Source organism: Marmota marmota, unplaced genomic scaffold (genome assembly GCF_001458135.2).
Source record: "Marmota marmota marmota unplaced genomic scaffold, marMar, whole genome shotgun sequence".
Classification (NCBI taxonomy): Eukaryota; Metazoa; Chordata; class Mammalia; order Rodentia; family Sciuridae; genus Marmota; species Marmota marmota.
Window position 1 is genome coordinate 22406710 of NW_026000153.1, and position 21157 is coordinate 22427866.

General features: G+C 45.1%; 1 protein-coding gene across 5 annotated transcripts in view; it reads right to left on the reverse strand.

The window, feature by feature from the left end:
* The window catches only part of Tns3 (tensin 3), a 266521-nt gene that overhangs the window by 182649 nt on the left and 62715 nt on the right, over nucleotides 1–21157 (reverse strand). For 2 of the 5 annotated variants that reach the window (XM_015490306.2, XM_015490302.2), the window contains exon 3: nucleotides 16745–16782. The exons of 2 other annotated variants lie outside the window; for them this stretch is intronic. Coding sequence is in view for 1 of the 3 variants with exons in the window: in XM_015490302.2 (XP_015345788.1) it covers nucleotides 16745–16782 (38 nt within the window). In the remaining 2 variants the exon portion in view is untranslated. Of the gene's footprint in view, nucleotides 1–14820; nucleotides 15077–16744; nucleotides 16783–21157 lie in introns of those variants that run through there. One more of the 5 variants, XM_048786579.1, reaches the window with a different exon arrangement.

The following is a 21157-nucleotide window of genomic DNA, read 5'->3' on the forward strand; positions in this document are numbered from 1 at the left end:
CTCAGCCTCGAAAATGAGGAGAAAGCAATTTGCTAAGTCAAGCAAGGAGGCACCACTTCATGCACAAGTTCTACCATTATATAAATGACTTTAATTATAATAATGGAACTATAAACAAGCTGCATGGGGCTGCGGTTGTAGCTCAGTGGTAAAGCACTTGCCTAGCATGTGTGAGGCCCTGGGTTCAATCCTCAGCACCACATAAAAATAAATGAATAAAATAAAGGTGTTGTGTCCATTTACAACTAAAAAATATAAATAAAAATATTTTTTAAAAAATAAGACAAGCTGCATAAAATTAGAAGTGAAGCTTATTCCTTCTTTATCTTTATGAAGAAACTTCACCATAAAGCCAGGATGGCATGCTTTCTTTCCCAAACCATAAAGAGGTCAGAGGTCACCTGTTTCCCTGGCCTGAAAGACTCCCCTATAGACACGGAGGGTTGGCTGGCCACTGGAACCTCCATGTAATTCAGGTTGGGTCACCTCTCATGGCTCTATAAATGGCAGCACTCTGGGTGGAGGGAGGGCAGAGGCCTTTTTGAAGGAATGTTTATTATTTTACATATTTCACTTCACTTGTTATATATGATCGATAAAACAGCAAGATGTTTTTATACTCCCATCACGTAGAAGATTGAGAAAAGATAAACAGCTCAATTGGTTTTTGTTTGTTTGTTTGTTTTTAAATATTTATTTTTTTAGTTATAGGTAGACACAATATTTTATTTTTATGTGGTGCTGAGGATCGAACCCAGTGCCTCACACATGCTAGGTGAGTGCCCTACCTCTGAGCCACAACCCCAGCCCTGGCTCAATTGTTTTTATTACCATTATTATTATTGATTATGAATGATGTAGAATAAGAAGAAGAAAACTGCCCCCTCCCCTAATGGTGACAACTCTAAGAGAGGGGGACATTTGCCCCACTGTGGACGTCACAGCAGCAAAACACCCAACTAGCCGCTTAAACAACAGGAATTTATTTCCTCACAGGGTTAGAGGCTGAAAGTGGGAGATCAGGTATTGACAGGGTTGGTCTCTCTCCTTGGCTTGTAGAATACATCTCCTCCCTGTGTCCTCATAGGGTCATCCTTGGATTCGCGTCTGTGTCCTAAACTCTTCTTATCCTTCTTCTTATAAGGATACCAGTCACATGGGATTAAAACCTATCCTAATGACTTCCTCCTAACTGATACGGTCACATCCTGAGGGGTTAGGACTCTAACATGAATTCGAGGGGACACAATTCAGCCCCTAACAACAAAGGTCTTAAGGGATCAGTGGCAACCTAAGGCTGGTTCACATGGAATATTTGCAGAACACTATGGGCCCACCAGAGCTGCCGACAACATGCAATGGCTTCCTCATCCCCTGCCTCCTCAGTCAAAGCTGCTGAAATGTGCCTAGGCTGGGAAGAGATTTGGGGAGCACCCCAGGTCAGGCTTTCACCAGGAGCCTGCAGATAACGAGGGATCTATACAAAGGATGGGCACACAATGTAGGCATTAGGGACTTTATTAACTCTCTTTGCTTCCTTCAAGGGCTCTCCCTAACTTGGTGTTTTGTGTCCTCTTTGTCAGGCTTGACCCTGGAAGCCCTAATTAGGTTCACATTCCTCAGGAAGCTCTGTTACCCTGCGTAAGTGTTAAAGCCCAATTGAGCCTGCTCTAATCCCTGGGAGAAAACAGGAGCCTAAAAAAGCAATTCACCCTCCTCTGCCTACCTGCCTGTCAGGAAGCAAGGAACATGGATGAGAAAGAGGGAAAATTGTTGGAATCATGTTTTATGTTTTTCCTTAAAGTAACAAACAGCCATCAAGCCTTTGGCACAGTATAAGAAAGACTATCCCCAGCATTCAGTTCCCCAGATTCCCTCCTGGGGCCTCAATTTCCTCTTCCAATCCAGCTGTCCGATTCCAATAATTTGGGGGAGGGGGAAAGAAAGGAGTTGTGCACCTATCCTACACAGGACAAGCTGCATCTGTCAGAACCCTCTGCTTCACTCACTTACTCAGGCTGTGGCTACCCTTAGCCAACTGAGGGAGGCTGCCCACGAGGGAACCCTGGGTCTGCCTTGCTTCAAGCCCACAGCACATGGCTCATAGGGAGTATAATAGAATGAAAACGTAAAATGAGTGCTCTGTGTCCATTACGTTATCAATATTCATCCCAGATCAGAAATAGAATATGAGTCTATTATTGGAGACAGGTCCTGGGAACTCTCAAAGGAGCTGGCAAGTACACCCTGGGGACCCACCACTGTACATACTCTACTCAAGCTTGGGCCAGTAATGCATGACAGGATCTTTTGCTCAGTTACCAGCATGTGATCTTGTGGCCAAGTCTGTCTCAAAGATCAGGGCCCGGCAGGGAAGCCAGACACACTCTCAGCGCACAGCTCAGGAAGCCCAGGCCCACAGAGCAGGGAGTTAAGATAAGACCTTTAGTCATTAGGCAAGACCATAGCCAGGGTCTATAATGGCTCAAGCCAACCCTTATCAGATTCCTGCATTTTAAAAGAGAAACAAAGATTACATATGATGATGGATAAAATGCTAATGGCTTGCTACATAATCAGTAGAAAACCTCATAAATCCAACTTACTTGCAGAAAGATTAAGAAGTGATATTTAGTTTTAGTCTTTTTAGTCTTCTTTGCTGGGAGCAGTGGAGCACATCTATAATCCCAGCTATTCCAGAGGCTGAGGCAGGAGGATCACAAGTTTTTGAGGCCAGCCTGGGCAATTTATCAAGACTCTGTCTCAAAAAAACCTTAAAGGACTACAGATTTGGCTCAGGCGTAGACAACTCGCCTAATGTGCAAAACTCTTGGTATGTTCAATCCCCAATACAAAAAAAAAAAAATGTGGTAGGGTTTTTCTGTTTTCTTTTGGTGTTTAGCTCATTTAAAATGTCAATGATTATTAGGCAGGGTAGTATATACCTGTAATCCCAATAACACTGGAGGATGAGGCAGGAGGATTGCAAAATCAAAGCCAGCTTCAGCAACTTAGTGAGGTCCTAAGTAACTTAGCAAGACCCTATCTCAAAATAAAAAATAAAAAGGGCAGAGGATGTCAAGCGGTAGTGCGCTCGCCTGGCATGCGTGCAGCCCGGGTTCGATCCTCAGCACTACATACAAAGATGTTGTGTCCACCAATAACTAAAAAATAAATATTAAAAATTCTCTCTCTCTAAAAAAAAAAATTAAAAAAAGGGCGGAGGATGTGGCTCAGTGGTTAAGCATTCCTGGGTTCAATCCCTGGTACTAAAAATAAAATAAAATAAATGCCAAGGATCAAATATAACTGGATTAAAACGACTAGATCCATTTTCACAAGGAAAAGGCAATGTCAAAACTCACTGTCCCTCCTTATCAGCTATATCTTAATAAACCTAAAAATATGTCACATGCAATTTGCAATTACTTATAAAATACATCATGACACTGGTAAGTAACTTACATTTCAACTAATTTGAAAAGATTGATGATTAACTCTACACCTTATTAACTCTAAACTCTATTTCCAACCTTTCTAAGATTTCAGTAGATTGTGTTTTCAATAATGGTGGCACCATACAGGGTCTCTGCATAGTAATTGCCATTTCCAATCAAGAGGTAGAGTCCACCCCATTCTCTTGATTCTGGGCTTGTCCTAGATTTGCCTTGTGACCTGTTAGAATCAATGGAATAAGGCAGAACTTCTGAAGCTGGGCTTCACAGGGCTGTGGCTGCCACCTTTGCCTCAAGAATCCACTCTTGGACCCAATCACCATACTGAAAGGAAGCCAGGGTGGCCACGCGGAAAGGTCTACAAGGGGGGCAAAAGACATCCACCAATCCAGTGCCCATCGACAGAAACAGACATGAGCGCATTTGTGACCTTATCCTGAGGTCAATCCTGAGCGTTCCTCCACTCTCCCACTTCCAGGGTCCCTCCCTGTTACTAATAGCAGGATGATGCATGCACATGCCTCATCTTTTTTAGCACCTTTCAATAAGGTAATTTTTGAAACCTCCCTGGTTGTAGCACACACGCTCACACCCTACATGACAGCAAGTATTGGTAGGACATCTCTGCAGATAGGAGATAGGGATGTGGACGTTCTCCCTTGTGCATTTCGCAAGCCCAGATGTGACCCCTCCTGCAGAGAAGGACTAAATAAATAATCATGGTGCTCAGGGTGAGCCAATCAAGAGGAAGACAAGAATGGGCTGCCTTCCAGTTCCAAGTCAAAGGAAGCATGTGCAGTTGTTCTTCCTTTAAGAGAAGTGCACAGAAATGCCATGACCCCCCACCCCGTGACTTTTCTAATACGGTCATTCTTTTCCCAAAGAAAAGGTCCAGTGAGACAACAACTTTAAAATATAGCCTTGTTTCTAGAGGCCTTGAAAGTGAGTGGTCTGCATGACATCTACTGCCATGTACACTTCCAACTTCATGTCAAAAAGGTCATGCAGCTCCCAAGCAGGAGAGAGTGGCCCCCCCAGTCCACAGGTGGTTCAATAAGCTGATGCTGCCATCTCCTGCTTCCCCAGAGGCCATGCAGGATCTGAGATTCCACCGGAACCCAGTAATAGCCTCCTCTGATCAGCCCTAATTTCCACTGTCCTTTTGCTAATGATAGTACAGAGAAAATGCACATCTCCAGGGAGGGGACTGTAGGATCTCATAAATAAAATGGTGCTTCCAGAGGGAAGGTGACCTTCTTACCATCAATGCTCAGTGGTTACTAGTAAAGGAACAGCAAAATGAATGAGCTAGAGACTGGCATGGTAGTGCATGCCTGCAATCCCAGCTACTCTGGAGGCTGAAGCAGGAGGATCAAGAGTTTGAGGCTAGCTCAGGCAACACAGTGAGACCTGTTTCGAAATAAAAATTTTTATAAAGGGCCTGGGATGTGACTCAGTGGTAGAGCACTTGCCTGGCATGCATGAGGCCCTGAATTTAATCCCAGGATTGCAAAAAAATAAAAAGAATAAGCTGCTCCTTCTCCAAACTCTTTTCAGGTCAGTGGTCGCAACCTCCTAGCTATTCATTCATTCATGAACTCATTCACTCACAATGACTAATGGAACATCACACCTCAAGACACTGGAAGATGGAAGAATAAATAGTTGTCTTTAAGAATTCAGTTTAATGAAGAAGAAAAGATACCAAAATACAGGTTATTCAAGAAGAAAATGGTAAATTCTGTATAAGGGACTAATGAAAGAAATTTCCCTCAGAGACACTTGATCAGAAGTATCTAAGAATAATAAAATGAATAATTTAGTCTCTACCAACTGTCCTTTGCTCCAGGGAAGGTCAATAAGAAAGGAAAAAAATTAGAAAACTTAATAGATCACAATTTATCATCAACTCTCAAAAATATTTTTATTTAAGCATTAGGCTATCTATTGCTAACTAGCTAATTCTGAATGTCCTTATGAACATATTCCATAAGACTCACCATCTGAAGCTAAACCTCCACTCAGGTTCATACCACCCTTCTAATGGCACCACCCACTCTCTATTCAGGATCCCAAACTATTTACCTAAGGATTACCCATAAGCCCTGCCTCTGCCCATTCTGATTGGCAGGCCAGTCCTAACAGGTCCACCTTTAAACACCCACAAAGCTACTTCTTCTACCCATTCATGGAAATATTACTTAGATCAGTCCATCCTTGGCCCTCCCTGAGCAGAGCTAAGATTTCTAAGGAGCATCCTAAGGACCAGTCAAAGCCTCTTCCCTCACCAATTGCTTTTTAAATGTAAAAGACAGAAATCTCCCAAAAGACAAAGGTTTTAGATCAAGATTCTGAGATCAGAATTTCTTAGGGCACAATGTTTATTCATTCAGACCTTCTATTATGGCCTCCTTCCCCCTCCCCGCAAAAGAGACTGCTATGTGTTTATTTTTCTACAGACCCTCCTGAGCAGGAGAAAGTTTCCAGTAACAAGGGAGGGCTAACAGCCCAGACCCTTCCACAGGACTCCATCCAGAAGGTTTCCATCAAGAACAGAGAGAAGCCTGCCCATTTCGGAAAGTTCTGGGGAAATCGGCAGTTGCGTTATACACAGATATGCAGTGCACGAAAGGGCAAGATTCAAAATGCCGGAAAACACACAAAAGTGAATTCTGCCAGCTGCTCCTGGGAGGCGGGCTATTTCTCCTGAGCTATTTCTATGCTCAGCAGAAAATGGGGGTGGACACTTCCTGAATCCCTGCCTAAAATTAACAGCTTTACAGAAAGTGGGATGGAGGGTGGTAAAGCTTGGTGAAATACAAATTGTATTCATCAGTTAAAACTGGAAAGTGAGTACTTGGATGCTTAGTTATGTGTTTTGGCCCTGCTGCTCAAAAAATGGCTCAAGGAGGAAGAAACGGGTCTCTGAGAGGAGAGCTAGCCTCCAGACACTACCAGACAAGGATAAAGCCATCAGCTTGATCAGAAACACTCTTCTCTGCACTGAACATGAAGTGATTCAAGAGACTGAGATGAGATGCAGACACAGACACAGACAAACAACCCCAGGCACACACAAGGACACCAGAGACCACAATGTAGAACATCCACAGTCAGGAACTCAATGCTCACCCTATGGACCCAGAGAGCATGGCTGTCCAGAGATTCACCTGCTAACAACACAGGAGGCAGTGCATGGGGGAGAGCTGCCACAGGCAAAGTGAGTGTCTGGAAGTCTGTGAGCCCTCAGGTCAAGACCAGCAGAGGCCTCCTCCTATCCATGAAAATGTCCTACCCAGATAGGGACGATGAAAGATCAGCATCAGATTCTCAGAGCATCTCTTCCTGCATGAACTCAGTGCTCTGAAGACACAGAGGAACGGCAGTGGAAGGTGACGGGGGGGGGGGGGGGGCCAGGATCCCATGGGGAGTCTCTGCTTAGACACAGAATGCAGCCTTATCCCCAGGACGGCCAAGGACATACCTAAGACGTGCTTCCATGGAGATCACACTGCTGGACACCAGAACAGATGATATCAACACTGGAAAACAGAGGATGAAAATCTAACTGGTTGCTTAAAGCTGCAGCACTCTCCACAATGTCCAAAACATCCAAGCAGAATGGGCATCTCCATGGCTTCCTGACTGCACGTATCCCAGCTGAGCCAGGACTGGGAGCTGGGGGAAGCAGGAAGGACAGAATCCTCAACTGGAGACAAGGCAAGTGCAGCTGAGCGTACCATGACAAATGAACTTGTAACTTGCAGAGAGAACAGAGGGGTCGGGGAAGAGAAGGAGCATGAGGCGCCTTGGGAGTGAGGACAAGGCTCTGGGATTCAGGGGCAGGAAAGACACCTGTGAATCTGGAGAAGTAGGTGCCAGCAGAACCATGGGAAGGCACTGATTGATAGGTTCTGAAATTCAAAACGTGAATAGTGGTCAAAAAAAAAGAGGCAGTAAGGAAACAAAGTATATCCCAGAAAAAGAGGTGACCAGAGCATTAGCTCAAAAGGGGGAATGCAGAGTGAGGGTTCTTCCAAAAAGAAGACAGGGGCTCCCACAGATGGCCATCAACAGCAGAAGAAAGACAGTCTAGGGTCAAGTATGTGGAAGGAGAGATGCTGCTCTGTGACCAGAGGTGATGGGAAAGGATGTGGAGCCAAATGTGACTTTTCCAAACTGATAACATCACATTCATAGCATGGAAGGAGCCACAGGGGTTTATTTTCACCAGGGAAACCAGCCACAATACACATCAGACTGCTGTAACCCTGGCAAGTATAATTCACCTGCACACCACTGGCCAGGATGTGCTTGAGAAAGAAGCAGGTGCTATCACTGCAACACTCCCAGTAAAAGAGGAGCGAGGAGGGGTGGAGAAGTCCATGCACACACAGCACACATGGCCCGGAACATAACACACAATCCTCTGTAGACAGGCAGGGGGATCTGCAGGAAATCACAGCAGGAACCACAGACCACGCAGGTGGAGGCACGCAAAGTACTGCTATTCACTGGGCACAGTGACTCTAGCTGCAGCATCAGTGGATCAGGACCTAGGAGGTCCTCCCGAGCAAGCTAGGGCTGAGTAGAGGGGGTATAAAGGCAGGATGCTGGGGAAAGGCAAGGAGAAGGGGAACTTCCCAGGTGGGAAGCAGGCAGGTCAGAGGCCACAGAGGTGGCCAGGTAAAGGATGTAGAGCCAGCCAATTAGGCAGCCACAGAGCGGCTAGGAGGGATTTCACAAAGCAGCCAGGTACAAGGTCTTGGAGCCACCCTGGTGGGAGGCCCAAGTTGCCAGAGCCAAGGTGGCATTGACACGAGATCCTCTGGTGCCAGTGTAAAGATACCATGAACCCATTGTTCTGCCAGAAGCCAGAGGAACCCCTTTCAGGTTGGGCTAGGCTGAGTCAGAGGCATGGACACAGTTGATTAGATGAGATTTGCTTGAAAGACCCCATTCTCTGGAAATTGAGCATTGCACCATCATTTCCTGTCCTTTAACAGTTAATAAATAAAATACATACTGACTAATGGCAGTGATTGGCAACATTTTATGAAACAGTCTCTCAGAATTTCCTAGAACTACAAAAATAATGGTCCCTAGAAACTGAAACTGTGGACACCTTCAGTGACTCAAGATCAATGAAGCAAAGTAAAGTCCTCAAAATGAGACAGAGCTCCTTGCAAAACCCCCCAGGTCCTGTGCTTCCAGAGCAGCTGAATTCTGCTTTCAGAAGTCCCCCAGGTAGGGGCTTCATCCCTAATTTCCAGAGGAAGATACCAAGCCTCAGGTCACAAGGCTAAAACAAGGCAGTCAGAATTCAGACCCATGTCTGTTATCTACTCCCTGCCCTTTTACAGTTCCTCAAAATTTTAGGGGCTGCTTCTGATAGCTACACCTCCCAAACTGCTCTATCTGATCCCACCAAAGCAAACACTCACACACCTGTTATTCTCATTGTAAGGATGGCATTTGTTTCGATTTTCAAGGCCTCGCATTCTCCAGTGTCCTTACTCTCTCATCACAACCTGGCTGCGAAGGTCAGAATACATCTACTCCCATTACTGAGCCCCTGCAGGCTGACATCCCATCAACGCGTTATGGCAGGGGCAAAGGTAGAAGACTTCAGCCAACAAATACACTTGCTGGAATTATTGTTCAAGCAATGTGGGTCTGCAAGTAATCTTCTTCCTCAGGTGAGAATTTGTCTGCAGCCACAGGGATCAAGGGCAAAAGTAAGTCCCCAAGTAATTCAAGCTCAAACAAAACACACTAGCAGCTATATCCTGTGCTCACTGATGGCTTCCCATCCTCCTATGTGACCCATCACAGTGCCATGACAAGGCACCCTCACTTTACAAACAGAGTCTTTGAAGCACATGCGTCTGGCCTGAGACACATGCAAACACTGGGGCCCACCTTCACCACCTGCCACAACTTCTGGACTCCTGCCTATTAAACAGATCATTGCTGACAAATAGGTTACTGCCATACCGCCCAATGAAGTGGCAAATAGGTGTGGATTCATTTCAGGGATGTGTGGAGGCCTCCTTTATTTGCTGTAACCCAATACAGAAGGACAACTGACAATTTAGAGAAAACAAGCAGACAGATTTTTAAACTACAGTATTTATTTAAGACAAATGCGTTATCTCAAAAGAATATTTGCATTATACAGTCATGCATCGATTCACCACCGGGATATGCAACGTCAAGTGGTTTCATCATTGTGTGAAAACCAAAAAGTGTGCTTATACAACTGAGACGGCTACAACCTCACTTGGTGGCATAATCTCAAGGGACCACCGTCATGGATGTGGTCCTTTATTGACCAAAATGACATTATGTGGTGCATGACTGTAATTCCATTTTGTTGGGGCAGGGCTGGTAAATCCTGCACAAACACAGCTTAAACTTAAGCCACACTAAAGAGCAAATCTGTCATCATCAGGTGAAACTTACACTCTTAACCAGACAAGCCAACGTGGTCCTGCCAGTCTGGCCACATGTCACAACTGGCTTCAAAACCCTCGGTCTCTCCCATGACGATGAATGCAGTGGCTTCTGCAGTACCAGCTGGGTTCCACCAAAGATCCCACACCAAGACTGTGCAAGAAGCAGTCCCTGATGGAGCAAGGCCCAGAGCAGCCTGTGGCTGGTGTCACTGGGTGCCTGTGCTTCTTTAGCTAACAGTGGTGCAGTCCTGCTGGTCACCTCATAGTCCAAGGAAACTCCCAATGTCACACACAGTCAATGCTGCTGTTGGGGACTCAGACTTTGCACTTAAAAACATTAATTCTTAATCAAAGGATAATTGCTTATGTGTATATAAAAAGCAACACTCCTGAGTGAACCCGGAGCACAGGAGAAGGCTTCCCGTGGTGGGAATTCCCACATGGAAGAATGGTCCCCATTAGGAACTCAGCCAGAGGTATAAACATACCTTTAATGAAGTAAAATGGGTAGAGTGGTTTTTCTTCTAATCAAATGGATCAAAGATCAGTCAGGCAGCCTACCCAGAAAGGAATCTTATGGGAAGAGGAACAAAAGTGCCTCCCAAAAGAACATTTAAAGGTGCTTAATGGTTCTTCTGACACCAGCAAAAATTTGCAAAGATAAGATTTGGAATAAGAGCAATGTCTATCAATAAGTAAATGGATAAACAAACAGTGGTACCTTCAGAAAACAGAATATTATTAAGTGCTAAAAAAATGAGCTATTTAAGAAAGAAATGAGATCATTTAAGGAAAGTTAAATGCATATTACCAAGTGAAAGAAGCCAATCTGAAAGGATTCCATGTTGTTGTATAATTTCATCTACATTCTGGAAAAGGCCAAATAACAGAAACATTAAAAAGATCAGTGATTGCCAGAGGCTGGGGTCAAGAAGGAGTGATGAGGCAGAGCACAGAGGGGTTTTAGCTCAAACTGTTCTATATGATACACTGAGGTGGATACATTTTATTATGCATTTGTCCAAACCCACAGAAAAACAACACCCAGAGTAACCCTTAAGTAAACTCCCAGCTTTGGATAATGATGTATCAATATAGGTTCATCAATTGTAACAAATGGGGATGTTGGGACGTGGGAGAGGCTGTGCACAGAAAAGAACAGAAGAGCTCTCTGTACCTTCCCCTGAAGTTGGCTCTTAACCTGCAATTGCTCTAACATAACCTCAATTAATTTTAAAAACAATCTTAAAAGTCAGCTGCCAAACATTAAAACATGTAAGCACACGACACACACTTTTGGCAAAGGTGGAGATCACCATCCTCTGGCAGAATTAGATTCACACTTGGTCCTAAGGGCTACAACCAGAAGCTCCCATGGACAGTGAGCTACTCTGGCCCAGCTCAGTGTCCTGCTTAGAGCAGCACCCAGGAAATGTTTGTTGAATTGGTGGCTTAAAAATTAACCACTTCCACCTGTGCCACACAGTGGGGAGCCAGGAAGGTGGAGGCCAGGTAAACATTTGCTGAGGTGGCAGCATGGTCTGTCCTAGGGCCATGTGCTCTGGCAGGGCCCTCCCTGGCCCTCAGGGGGAAATACAACTTTTCAGTCCTGGCTGTCACCTTCAAGATGGTCCGGAAAAGGACCTTTCAGAAGACTATGTGTGAGGAAATGACAGACATATCTCTAATGCTCAGCACACAGCTGCCACCTCTCAGCTGGCCTAGCCGACTTATGTCTCCAAGCACACATTACAAGCCAATCACAGGACGAACATCAGACGCAAACCTCCTGTTCCCCTAAAGCATCCTGCTGAATTGATTGCCCATCCCACCTTCAGATGAACAGGCTGAGCCTCAGGGAGGTTATGTCACCCAAAGTCACAAAAGGCATAATGGGGGCTGGGAAAGTGATAAATACAAACAACACGAGCTCTGTGCTCATGGGGAAACAGCCTTGCTATTTTCATGAAAAATGTTCTCAGTCCCTCCTTTTTCGTTATCAAGTCAGTAAAACTGGATCTTTTGTTCCTAGGGAAAGATTCGGGAGCCCTATAAACAAAGCCTACCACTTAACTCCCCTTGGGGATGGCAAGGTGCACATGCTGATCTGAAATGGCGCATCCCTGAGTGTCCAGTTGGCTCCTTCACAATTGCATGTGGCTCTCCAGCCTGATGCAGTGCGCTAGGAGATGGCAGCCCCACAAGGCCTACCTCCAGATCCTCAGGACCTAGCACTGAGCAAAACAGAGCCTGGCAAGTGGCATTCTATAGATTGAAGCTCTGGGACCTAGGGATGGTGGATCTGGACATATATAACGGGGTACAGAAGGGCCAGAAGTGCAACACTCAGCAAAGCAACAGCTCACCCCAGCCTCCTTCTTGTACATGCCTCAGAAATCCCAGGTGAAAGGAACATGAGACTCAGAAACACACAGCACAGGACAAGGAACACTTGATAAAGAGCTAAGGAAGAGGAGTGAGATGTCTTTGCCCAGGGTCTCTGGAGAGGGCTGAGCATCTCAGAAATGGCGTCACCAATATAAAATGCACAAAGTCAGGCAGCAAAAGCTGAGGCTGGGCCAGGTAGCTGAGGCCCCAGATGGCTGGAGACTGGGCCTAATTCCTGAACTAAAGCAGGTTCTGGGTACAAGGACCTCACACTGTTCCATGTGCACTCTCCAGCTCTGTGAATTCTTGTGTACGGCCTCCTGTGAGGGTCTTAAATTGACAAAGCAGTCATCTGAAGGTCTGAATAAGCTCTGATGATTTAGGATTACACTTAATCCCCTAAACAAAGTACACCTCTAAGGAGCAGAAGAGTCATGGTGTGGGAGATAGAAGCCAATGCCCCAGACATTCATAGGGTGCAAAGATGGGATCTCCATGTCATGTCCACAGAACCCCATCCTCTTCACATCATGGGGACAGCCCCCAGCACCTCTTCTGCCTTCTCTCTTACCAACATCTGCCTTCCTAAAATTGCTGTATCGCTCCTACTTCCTTTATTACTCGTGCAAATGAGTCAACTGACAGCAAGAAAAAAAAAAAGGTCATGAGACTCAAATAATTCAAAAGGCTCAAATGAACAAGTATCAAATCTCAGGAAGAAAAACCTTTAAGATTCAAATGATCAAGTGATGTTACATAGATGAGTTGACGACTCTAGGATTTATATAGCTAATATTATCATGATCGACAGCTAATTATTTTATGTGTATTATAGGGAAGTACTATTCACCTATTTTACATATAAAGAAACTGAGGATCAGGGCCTATTCTAGTGCACTGGGGTTGCTTTCACAAAATGCCATAGACTGGGCACTTGAACAACAGGAATTTACTGCTTACTGTTGCAGACTCTGGGACTTCCATGATCAAGGAGTCTGCAGATTTGGTGTCAGGTGAGGACCTGCTTTCAAGTTCATAGATGGCACATTCTCAATGTGTGTCACATGGTCGAAAGGGCAAGAACTCTGCAGCCTCTTTTATAAGGGAACTAATTCCATTCATGAGGGCTCCACCCACCTAATCACCTCTGGAGGCCCCACCTCTTCATACCACCACTTGGGGGATTAGGTTTCAGCATAAGAAAGGGAGGGACATAGACATTCGGAAACTGATTTCAGCCAAAAGTTCTGTAGGGGATGTAAGTTCCAGTTTCTGCCTCCATCTGCTCACTGAACCTTATGTCCTGGCCTAAGGGACACACTTTCCCTTGGCTCAGGAAGTGAGTAACCTCAATCCTTCTAAGAGTTCCAGCTATGGCTCAGTCTCCCTGCTGAGCCTCCCACTCATGACTTGGTCACCACCTCTGCAGGGCAATCTATGTCCTCAGTGCTAGTGGGGCACCACAGGCCTGTACTAGAGCCGGTGACAGTGGCAGTGATGGCACATATCAATGACCATGGCAGTCAGTTCCACCACACACCAACCTCACATTCCAGGGAACATGCTGAACCCTGAGCCTCAGGACCACTCAAGGCAGGCAGAAGTATAGAGCACAGACCCTCACCCCATCAGTAAGAGGTCAGACCCAAGCCCACATTCTCAATCAAAACTTCACAATCTCCCAAAATATCTGAGGACAATCTGAGTTCAAGAAGCCTGTACCACAATACATGTACCCATAGAAATGACAAGCCCAAAACCCAAACATGATTTATACACACACAAAAATCTACCCAAATGCAATTTATATACACACAGTAATCAAGGACCCAGAAAACACTAATATAATGTGTATACATACAGTAATCAAAGATCCAAAAACTAAGTGTAATAACATGGGGAACACCACATTCTAGTTCCTGGAAGACCAAGCTGCTTCCCCAGACGCTGAGCTCTGCAGGAGCCACTGAGAAATTTACAGCCCTCGTATCCCCAACAAAGATGGCATTATATTTTTTGGAATGAGAAAGTGCTTTGTTACCTCTGGTGGCATTCTCTCCTGCTGTTCAAAGCTGTATTATCCAAAAAAAAAAAAAAAAAAGATATGGATACATTTCCCCCCTACCGGAATTTGATAGGAATAAAGGTTTATCCATCTCTCCGAAAGCTGCCAATTGCTGCGGTTAGAAATGTCATAATCAGTGATAGCTAAGGCTGTTGGAATATTCTTTGAACCCACGAATTCAACCTATTAAACAGTCAGAAATGGAAGAAACAGTTGTAAGTTCATTTCTGCAGCCCCAGTCAGGGTAGCCAGCCAATAAGAAAGTCAGATGAAGGTGGCGGTGACAGAACAAATAGCTCACCCCTTCTCCCTTGGTGACAAGACACAAGTTACAAGGACAGATGTCACCACAAAGGAAACCCCAGAGGTGAGGGGCAAGTTTAAGTCATCTGAGGGGAAGGGAACCTCTCCAAGTCTGAGATATACCCCATGGGTGGGATGCCCCCCCACTTACCACTGCATTCAAAAGCACTGCTGCGACACGATCCGTTAGACTGAAGGGGTGCAGTACCCCCGAATGAAGCCTGTCTGTAGGCAAAAAGACCTACAATAAACCATGGTCAGAAATCGACCAGTGTGTGTGAACGTGAAATGCTCACCCTGGCTGGAAAGGGGAAGCCTTCTCCAGACCAGGGCGGAAAGAGAGAGCAGAACTGCTCCCTGTGCCCCCATGAGGCGGGGAAAGCACCCATGTGACCTCTGGGAAGAAGAATCGAAGAGAAGGACAGAGGAGCTGCTGGTCTGTGGCTGAGTGAGAAGTGTACCATAGCACTCAGCCACCCTCTCTTCTTCTGAAGTGGCCAAAACTCTGCATAAAGAAGCATTTTAAAAGAAGTCATTTTGGGGCCGGGGATGTGGCTCAAGCGGTAATGCGCTTGCCTGGCATGCATGCGTGCGGTCCGGATTCCATCCTCAGCACCACATACAAATAAAAGATGTTGTGTCCGCCGAAAAAACTGAAAAATAAATATTAAAAAATCTCTCTCTCTCTCTGAAAAAAAAAAAAAAAGAAGTCATTTATCTTTCGAAATAGTACTAGACCAGTCTAGTTCTTCCAACTTGTGTGGATAGATGCACATGCCGATATGCATAGTTTAGTGTGCACGTGTGTGTTTGTGCATGTAACCACAAACGTGTTTGTGCATGTGTGAGTATATAAATGTACATGTGGCTGTTTGTGTGTGAGTATGGTAGACAGGGTAGAGGAAACTAGCCCTCTGGTCCTCACATGGAGAGAATGCACGTAAGAACTAGTTCGTGGTATCCTGAAGTCAGCTTCATTCATAGCCTTCAGTTGGGACATTGGGACAGGGTAGGAATTCTCTAGAACAGGTGACCCATGAGGTCCACAAGAGCAGCAAAATCCCAAGACCGTAAAATCCTATTTCACCAGGCACAGTGGCACATACCTGTAGTCCCAATGACTTAGGAGACTGAGGCAGGAAGATTTCAAGTACAAAACCAGCCTCAGCAACTTAGTGAGGTCTTAAGCAACTTAGCAAGATACTGTCTCAAAATAAAAAATAAAAACAGGGCTGGGGAGGTGGCCCATTGGTTAAGAGCCCCTGGGTTCAACCCCTGGTTCTAAAAACAAAAAATAAAATAAAGCCCTATTTCCCTTGATCTGTAGCCACGAGGCAGCCTTCCAGGACCCCCAACACCCCCAAAGGTGGGGCTTGACAGTCAACAGAGACCGCATTTGAGATGTACAGCACATCTAGGAAATCTGGAGGTGTCAGCTTATGACACAGGATAAAACCACAAGCTCCTTCCTCAGTGTCCCCCATTTTCAGGCCACCTTCATTCACTTCTCATCACAGAACCAACTGTGACCAGACACAGCCAGGTTTCCTGCAGTCACTCAGCAATTAAACCTCTACAGAGACATGAAAGCTCAGTATAAGTACCTCCTACTCCATGGTTACCACGTTTTCATGGAGACTGAAAAACAAAACCAACCTGTGCAAAACCACCCTCAAAAAGAGTCAGAAAAGTCTTTAAGACTACATGTAGACTCTGAGCCTTGTCTATTCCCACCCGCTCACTGCCCCAGGAAGCCTCCTGCCAACATAGGGATCATTTGTCACTGAAAAGGAGCTGGTGGCACGGCAGGAGAAAAATCACCGAATTCTTATCTGAAATCAAATTCTTAAGAATTATTTTCTAGGACTCAAAACGTGGATTTCAAAGCTCTTCAGTTTATTCTGGAGATGAAATGCATACACCCCATCCAGAAGTATTCACAAGCCATCTCTCTTTGCTCGTGAGTTTCATTTCTATGGCCATGGTCCAAAGAGGCGCCCCCCTTCTCTGCCTATCATTCAGTGAAGGCCAGCTCTACCACCAAAAGTCCCATGGGAAAGTCATGGAATGCTTACCTGGGCTTCACATTTCTTGTGGCAGGAATACTTGCAGGCTGGAGGAAAAATAAAATAAAATAAAAAGAATGTGAGTGTGTTAAGCAGTCGGAGCAGCGATAACTTTCTAATTCTCCAAATTCTCTCACTCCTGGAAAAAGTCCAGCACAAAAGACTTCTGAGCAGCCTCTCCCAGGGAGCTTGTGCACGTAGGACCCATGGCAGAATTTAGACAGAGACTGGTGAGGAAGTTGCATGTAAAAACTGAGTGATGAGCATGGCGGTGTGGCTCAGTGGCAGACTGCATGCTTAGCATTCACAAGGTCCTGAATGCAGTCCCCAGCACCAAAATCAAACAGAAAGAACCAGGTTACAACGCCTGTCTGCTAGCAACAGCTAAATGGCCCAAGCAGAAACTTCTTGAGCAGAGTTACAAGCATATTGTATTTTCAAGGGGTGTGTTCAGCCAAGTTAGATCCCTCCAGAAGAAAGGCAGAGAATTTGAGCAATAAAAAGCATTCACGCATGCCTAGAAATGATCGCTGATCTCTGAATAAAAGAAAAGAAACTCAAAAACGCCCCCCCAAGCATTCAGATTGGAGCCTTTACATGAGTGAGAAAGTCACGCATTTGGATTCCACACTGCTTCCACTTCCGGACAACCTAAGAAGGACTGTCAGAATAAATTCATGTCTAAATTCCTACAGGGGAATCCTTCAACAGGGGCCATTGTGTGAAGGGAGTGAGGCCTGTGTCATGGGAGGCCCTAACAATGCAGATGTAGGGCTGGAACCAATGCGGATTTCACAGGCCCTCCCGCCCAGAGGCTGCAGCTGGGCTGCTGAGGCATAAAAGCCGGAGGGAGCAGCTCCACAGGGGCTAGGAGCAGGCTGCCTTGGCAGAGGCAGCAGGACAGGGAGACACTCGGAAATGAAGTGGATGTGTGAGCCATCCCAGCACAGCTGCCCCCATCTTATCCATCTTATCCGGACTCTGTCCCCATCAGCTGGGTTGACCTGAGCAAGTCCCAGGACCTCTCTGAGCCTCTGCTTCCTCTCACAGAGCTATCACGGTGTCAAATGGAATCCTTCACAGGACCCTACTTTGAAACTGCAAAGTTCATACATGGAAGTAAATGGAGCCTAAACAACAAGTCTTCAGAGGTCAGGAAGACAAGCCCCAAAATCCCAGTTTGGAGCTTTGAAGTACCTGGAAGCTTAGGAAATTCTTGACTCTCTATCTTGCCACTCTGACAACTATAAAATACTGAAATCATAAAGGTTCATGTAGGGTTGAAGAAGGAGAAGACAGAGAAGTTGCTTGCCCAGGGCTGGCAGTGAGTGAACTTCATTAGTCATTGGTCAGGTTGTTATCTTTACAAGATCTATTTTTGGAACTGTCCTTCTATGCCTCCAAGGTTTGTGAAAGTATTAACCAAAACAAATATGTATTCTTCATCTTCTAATGGACACAACAAGCAAAGGGGACTAGATATTTTCTAACTAAGACAGACTTCCATTGCAAACAAGGGGCCTTTCATGCAAAATTAAAAGTGCAAACAGAAACCAGCCAGAAGAAGGCAGGGAGGACTGAGGTAAGGAGAAGGCAGGTGAGACCTCAGGACTCTGGGTAAGTGAGAATCAGCAGAGATGCAGGTAAAGAAATTTCCTGCATGTGCGCATGCACAAACACACACACACACACACACACACACACACACACACTGGCCCAGCAGCACATGACTAGACCACAACACCACGTAGCGGTAGCGGTCAGCCTTTGAGACAGCCTCAATAACCCAGGTGCCCCTGGCACAATGAATCATTGCTGGTCTGTGTGACAATGCAGATGGCACAGGAGGAAGTTGTGACTTCTCAGGCCAAAAGGCATCACAGCCTCTGCCCTGGCAGAGCCAGACACCATGTAGTGAGGACACTCAAGAAGCCCTAAGAAGAGGCCCACATGGAGAGGAACTGATACCTCTCACCAACAGCCAGCACGTAGCCAGCCCCAGCCTACCAGCCATAGGAGTGCTCACCGCGGAAGCATGGAGGCTCCAGACTTGGTCAAGGGGCAGATGAAACACCTCTCAAGAGAACCAGAGCCAGAACTGCCCAGCCACGTGAGTCCCAAATTCCTGAAAAAGGGGTGCCCATTACTCATTCCCTTTTGCTCTCTCAGAGTCTTAATCAACTTTTTTCTGTTGAAATCATCAAATCTTCTCCCAAGTTTAAGGACAGAGTTCCTCACACTCTGGGGTTCAGCTTCATCTATAAGATGGTTATGGAGAGGACCAGCTAAAGTCAGTACATGTAAAATGTGTAGAAGAGTATTGGCAGGGTGCCTTGTCAGTACTATTATTAGCCATTCAGAGTCCTGCAGATTCCATTTAAATAGCTTAATTCCCTTCTATAACTCCTCCTCCTCCTCCTCCTCCTTGTGGCAGTCTCTCCATTAACAATCTCTCTGGCTTCTAGATGCTGAGCATCTGAAAATCTATAACCTTCTGCCCAGTGCCAAGCTCAAGGGTCTCCTGGACGTTATTTCAGCCACCACAGACCTCACTCTCCATGCAACCTTCATGAGACCTTGTAATCATGGTACCTGGAGCTCTCCTTCCATGAGAGCCCTAGCTGCCTCCGTAACAACCTGGCACCTTCTCTTCCATTGTTCACTAGTCCCATGCTGAGTGAGCCACGTTTCCCAGTGGGCCCAGGAACCTCTGTCACTCCCTACCCATCCAGAGAGATGATATGCTCAAAGAAACACCCAGCATCTCTTGAAAACCATTATGCATTTGCTATGTAACAGAAGATTTTAGAAAAAGTTTTTTTTACTTCTCTGATGTGTGATATACTGGCCACTGTGCACTCACTGCCCCATTCCTCCTCACTCACAGAGTTTTATTTAGTCTAGCCTTTTTCCACCAACCCTGTGTGAGTCACAGAAAGATCACCTTAGATGAAGGGTTACATCCTGCCAGATCTAGGCCAGTGGTTCTCATAGGAGCTCTGAGGACTCTGAGGTGCCCAAGACCTGTCAGGGGCTGATGAGGTAGAAACTATTTTCACAGTTATATACTAAGATGTTTCTGCCTTTTCTCTTTGGGTAACAGGGCAAATAAAATTGCTGGTACCTTCACAGACACGTAGGCAAGAGCAAGGTGCACTACTGGCCATTTTACTCTCCACTGCTGTGCACTCACCATGTAAAAGACATGCCATTTTCACTTTAAGAGTATCCTTAAAATTTCTAATTTCACTAAATCTGGATACCTGAATTTGATGAAATCTGAGCCTTTTCACTACTCTGCCAGATCAATGAGGAAGGTCTCCAGAAAGCACTTCTCAGCATCCAGGAAGAGGATTTAGACAACAACTGAGTTGTCAGCTAAACTAGCCACTTTCTCAGAAAATGCCTTTTTTTTTTATTTGCAAGAATTCCTGGCAGACAAAAAAAACATGATTATTCAGAAGTGAGTGCTTGTCAAATGAAAAATGTGAGCCAGTCACAATACTCCAGTGGCAAAATTTTGAGATTTCAAGTGGAAACTCAGTTTTGGAAGATCTGTATACCAAACCAGGAAGCTTGAAAATTCCTAGAGTTTTTATGATAAAATCCCCAGTGATATTAATAAATGTGGATGCTTTCTTGAAATTATATAACAAGTGTCTCAACATTTGGAAGTCTGCATAAGTCAGAGGGCTAGTAATTTCCAAGTGATCGATGCAAGATCATCCCTGCTAGGTATCATCAATGTGCACCAGAGGCCAGTGGATTCTAATAAACCAGTAAGGAAAAAAAATAAACTTCAAGAAACTTTCAGCTAAGTTTTGATATACAATCAAAACAGACCATATACACAATCAGAAAAAGCTATTAAAATGCTTCCTTTCCCAACTACATATCTGTACAGGGATGAACTTTCTCCAATACTTAAAGCCAAACAATATGTTAAAAGACTGAATGTAGAAGCAGGAAAGAGGGCTCAGCCTCTTTATTAATACTGTATAACAGAATCACACACACACACACACACACACACACACACACAAATCCACAATGCCCTTTGCTCATTCTGTTGTTTTGAAAAATAGTCATTTTTCATTACAAATATAATTTATATTAAGATAAAATATTCATTACTGTTTCTTTTACATGATTTAAGTATTTTAACTGTTCATCAGTTCCATTTCCATTAAACCAAGCTCTTTGGAGTTTTCTAAGAGTTTAGCTGAGGGCTGAGACCCCAGCGTGAGGAAGGCTAGTTCACATCAGCAATGACAACCTCATTCATTCTCTTTACCTATATCTCTTGGAATAGTGGGAAAGACCCTAATCTGACTCCCAAAAAGGTAAGTAAATTCTCCCAGAGGCTTCTGGAGAAGATCTCCCCAACTCCTGCGAGAGATGCAGTTAAAGTAAAGTGTCTCT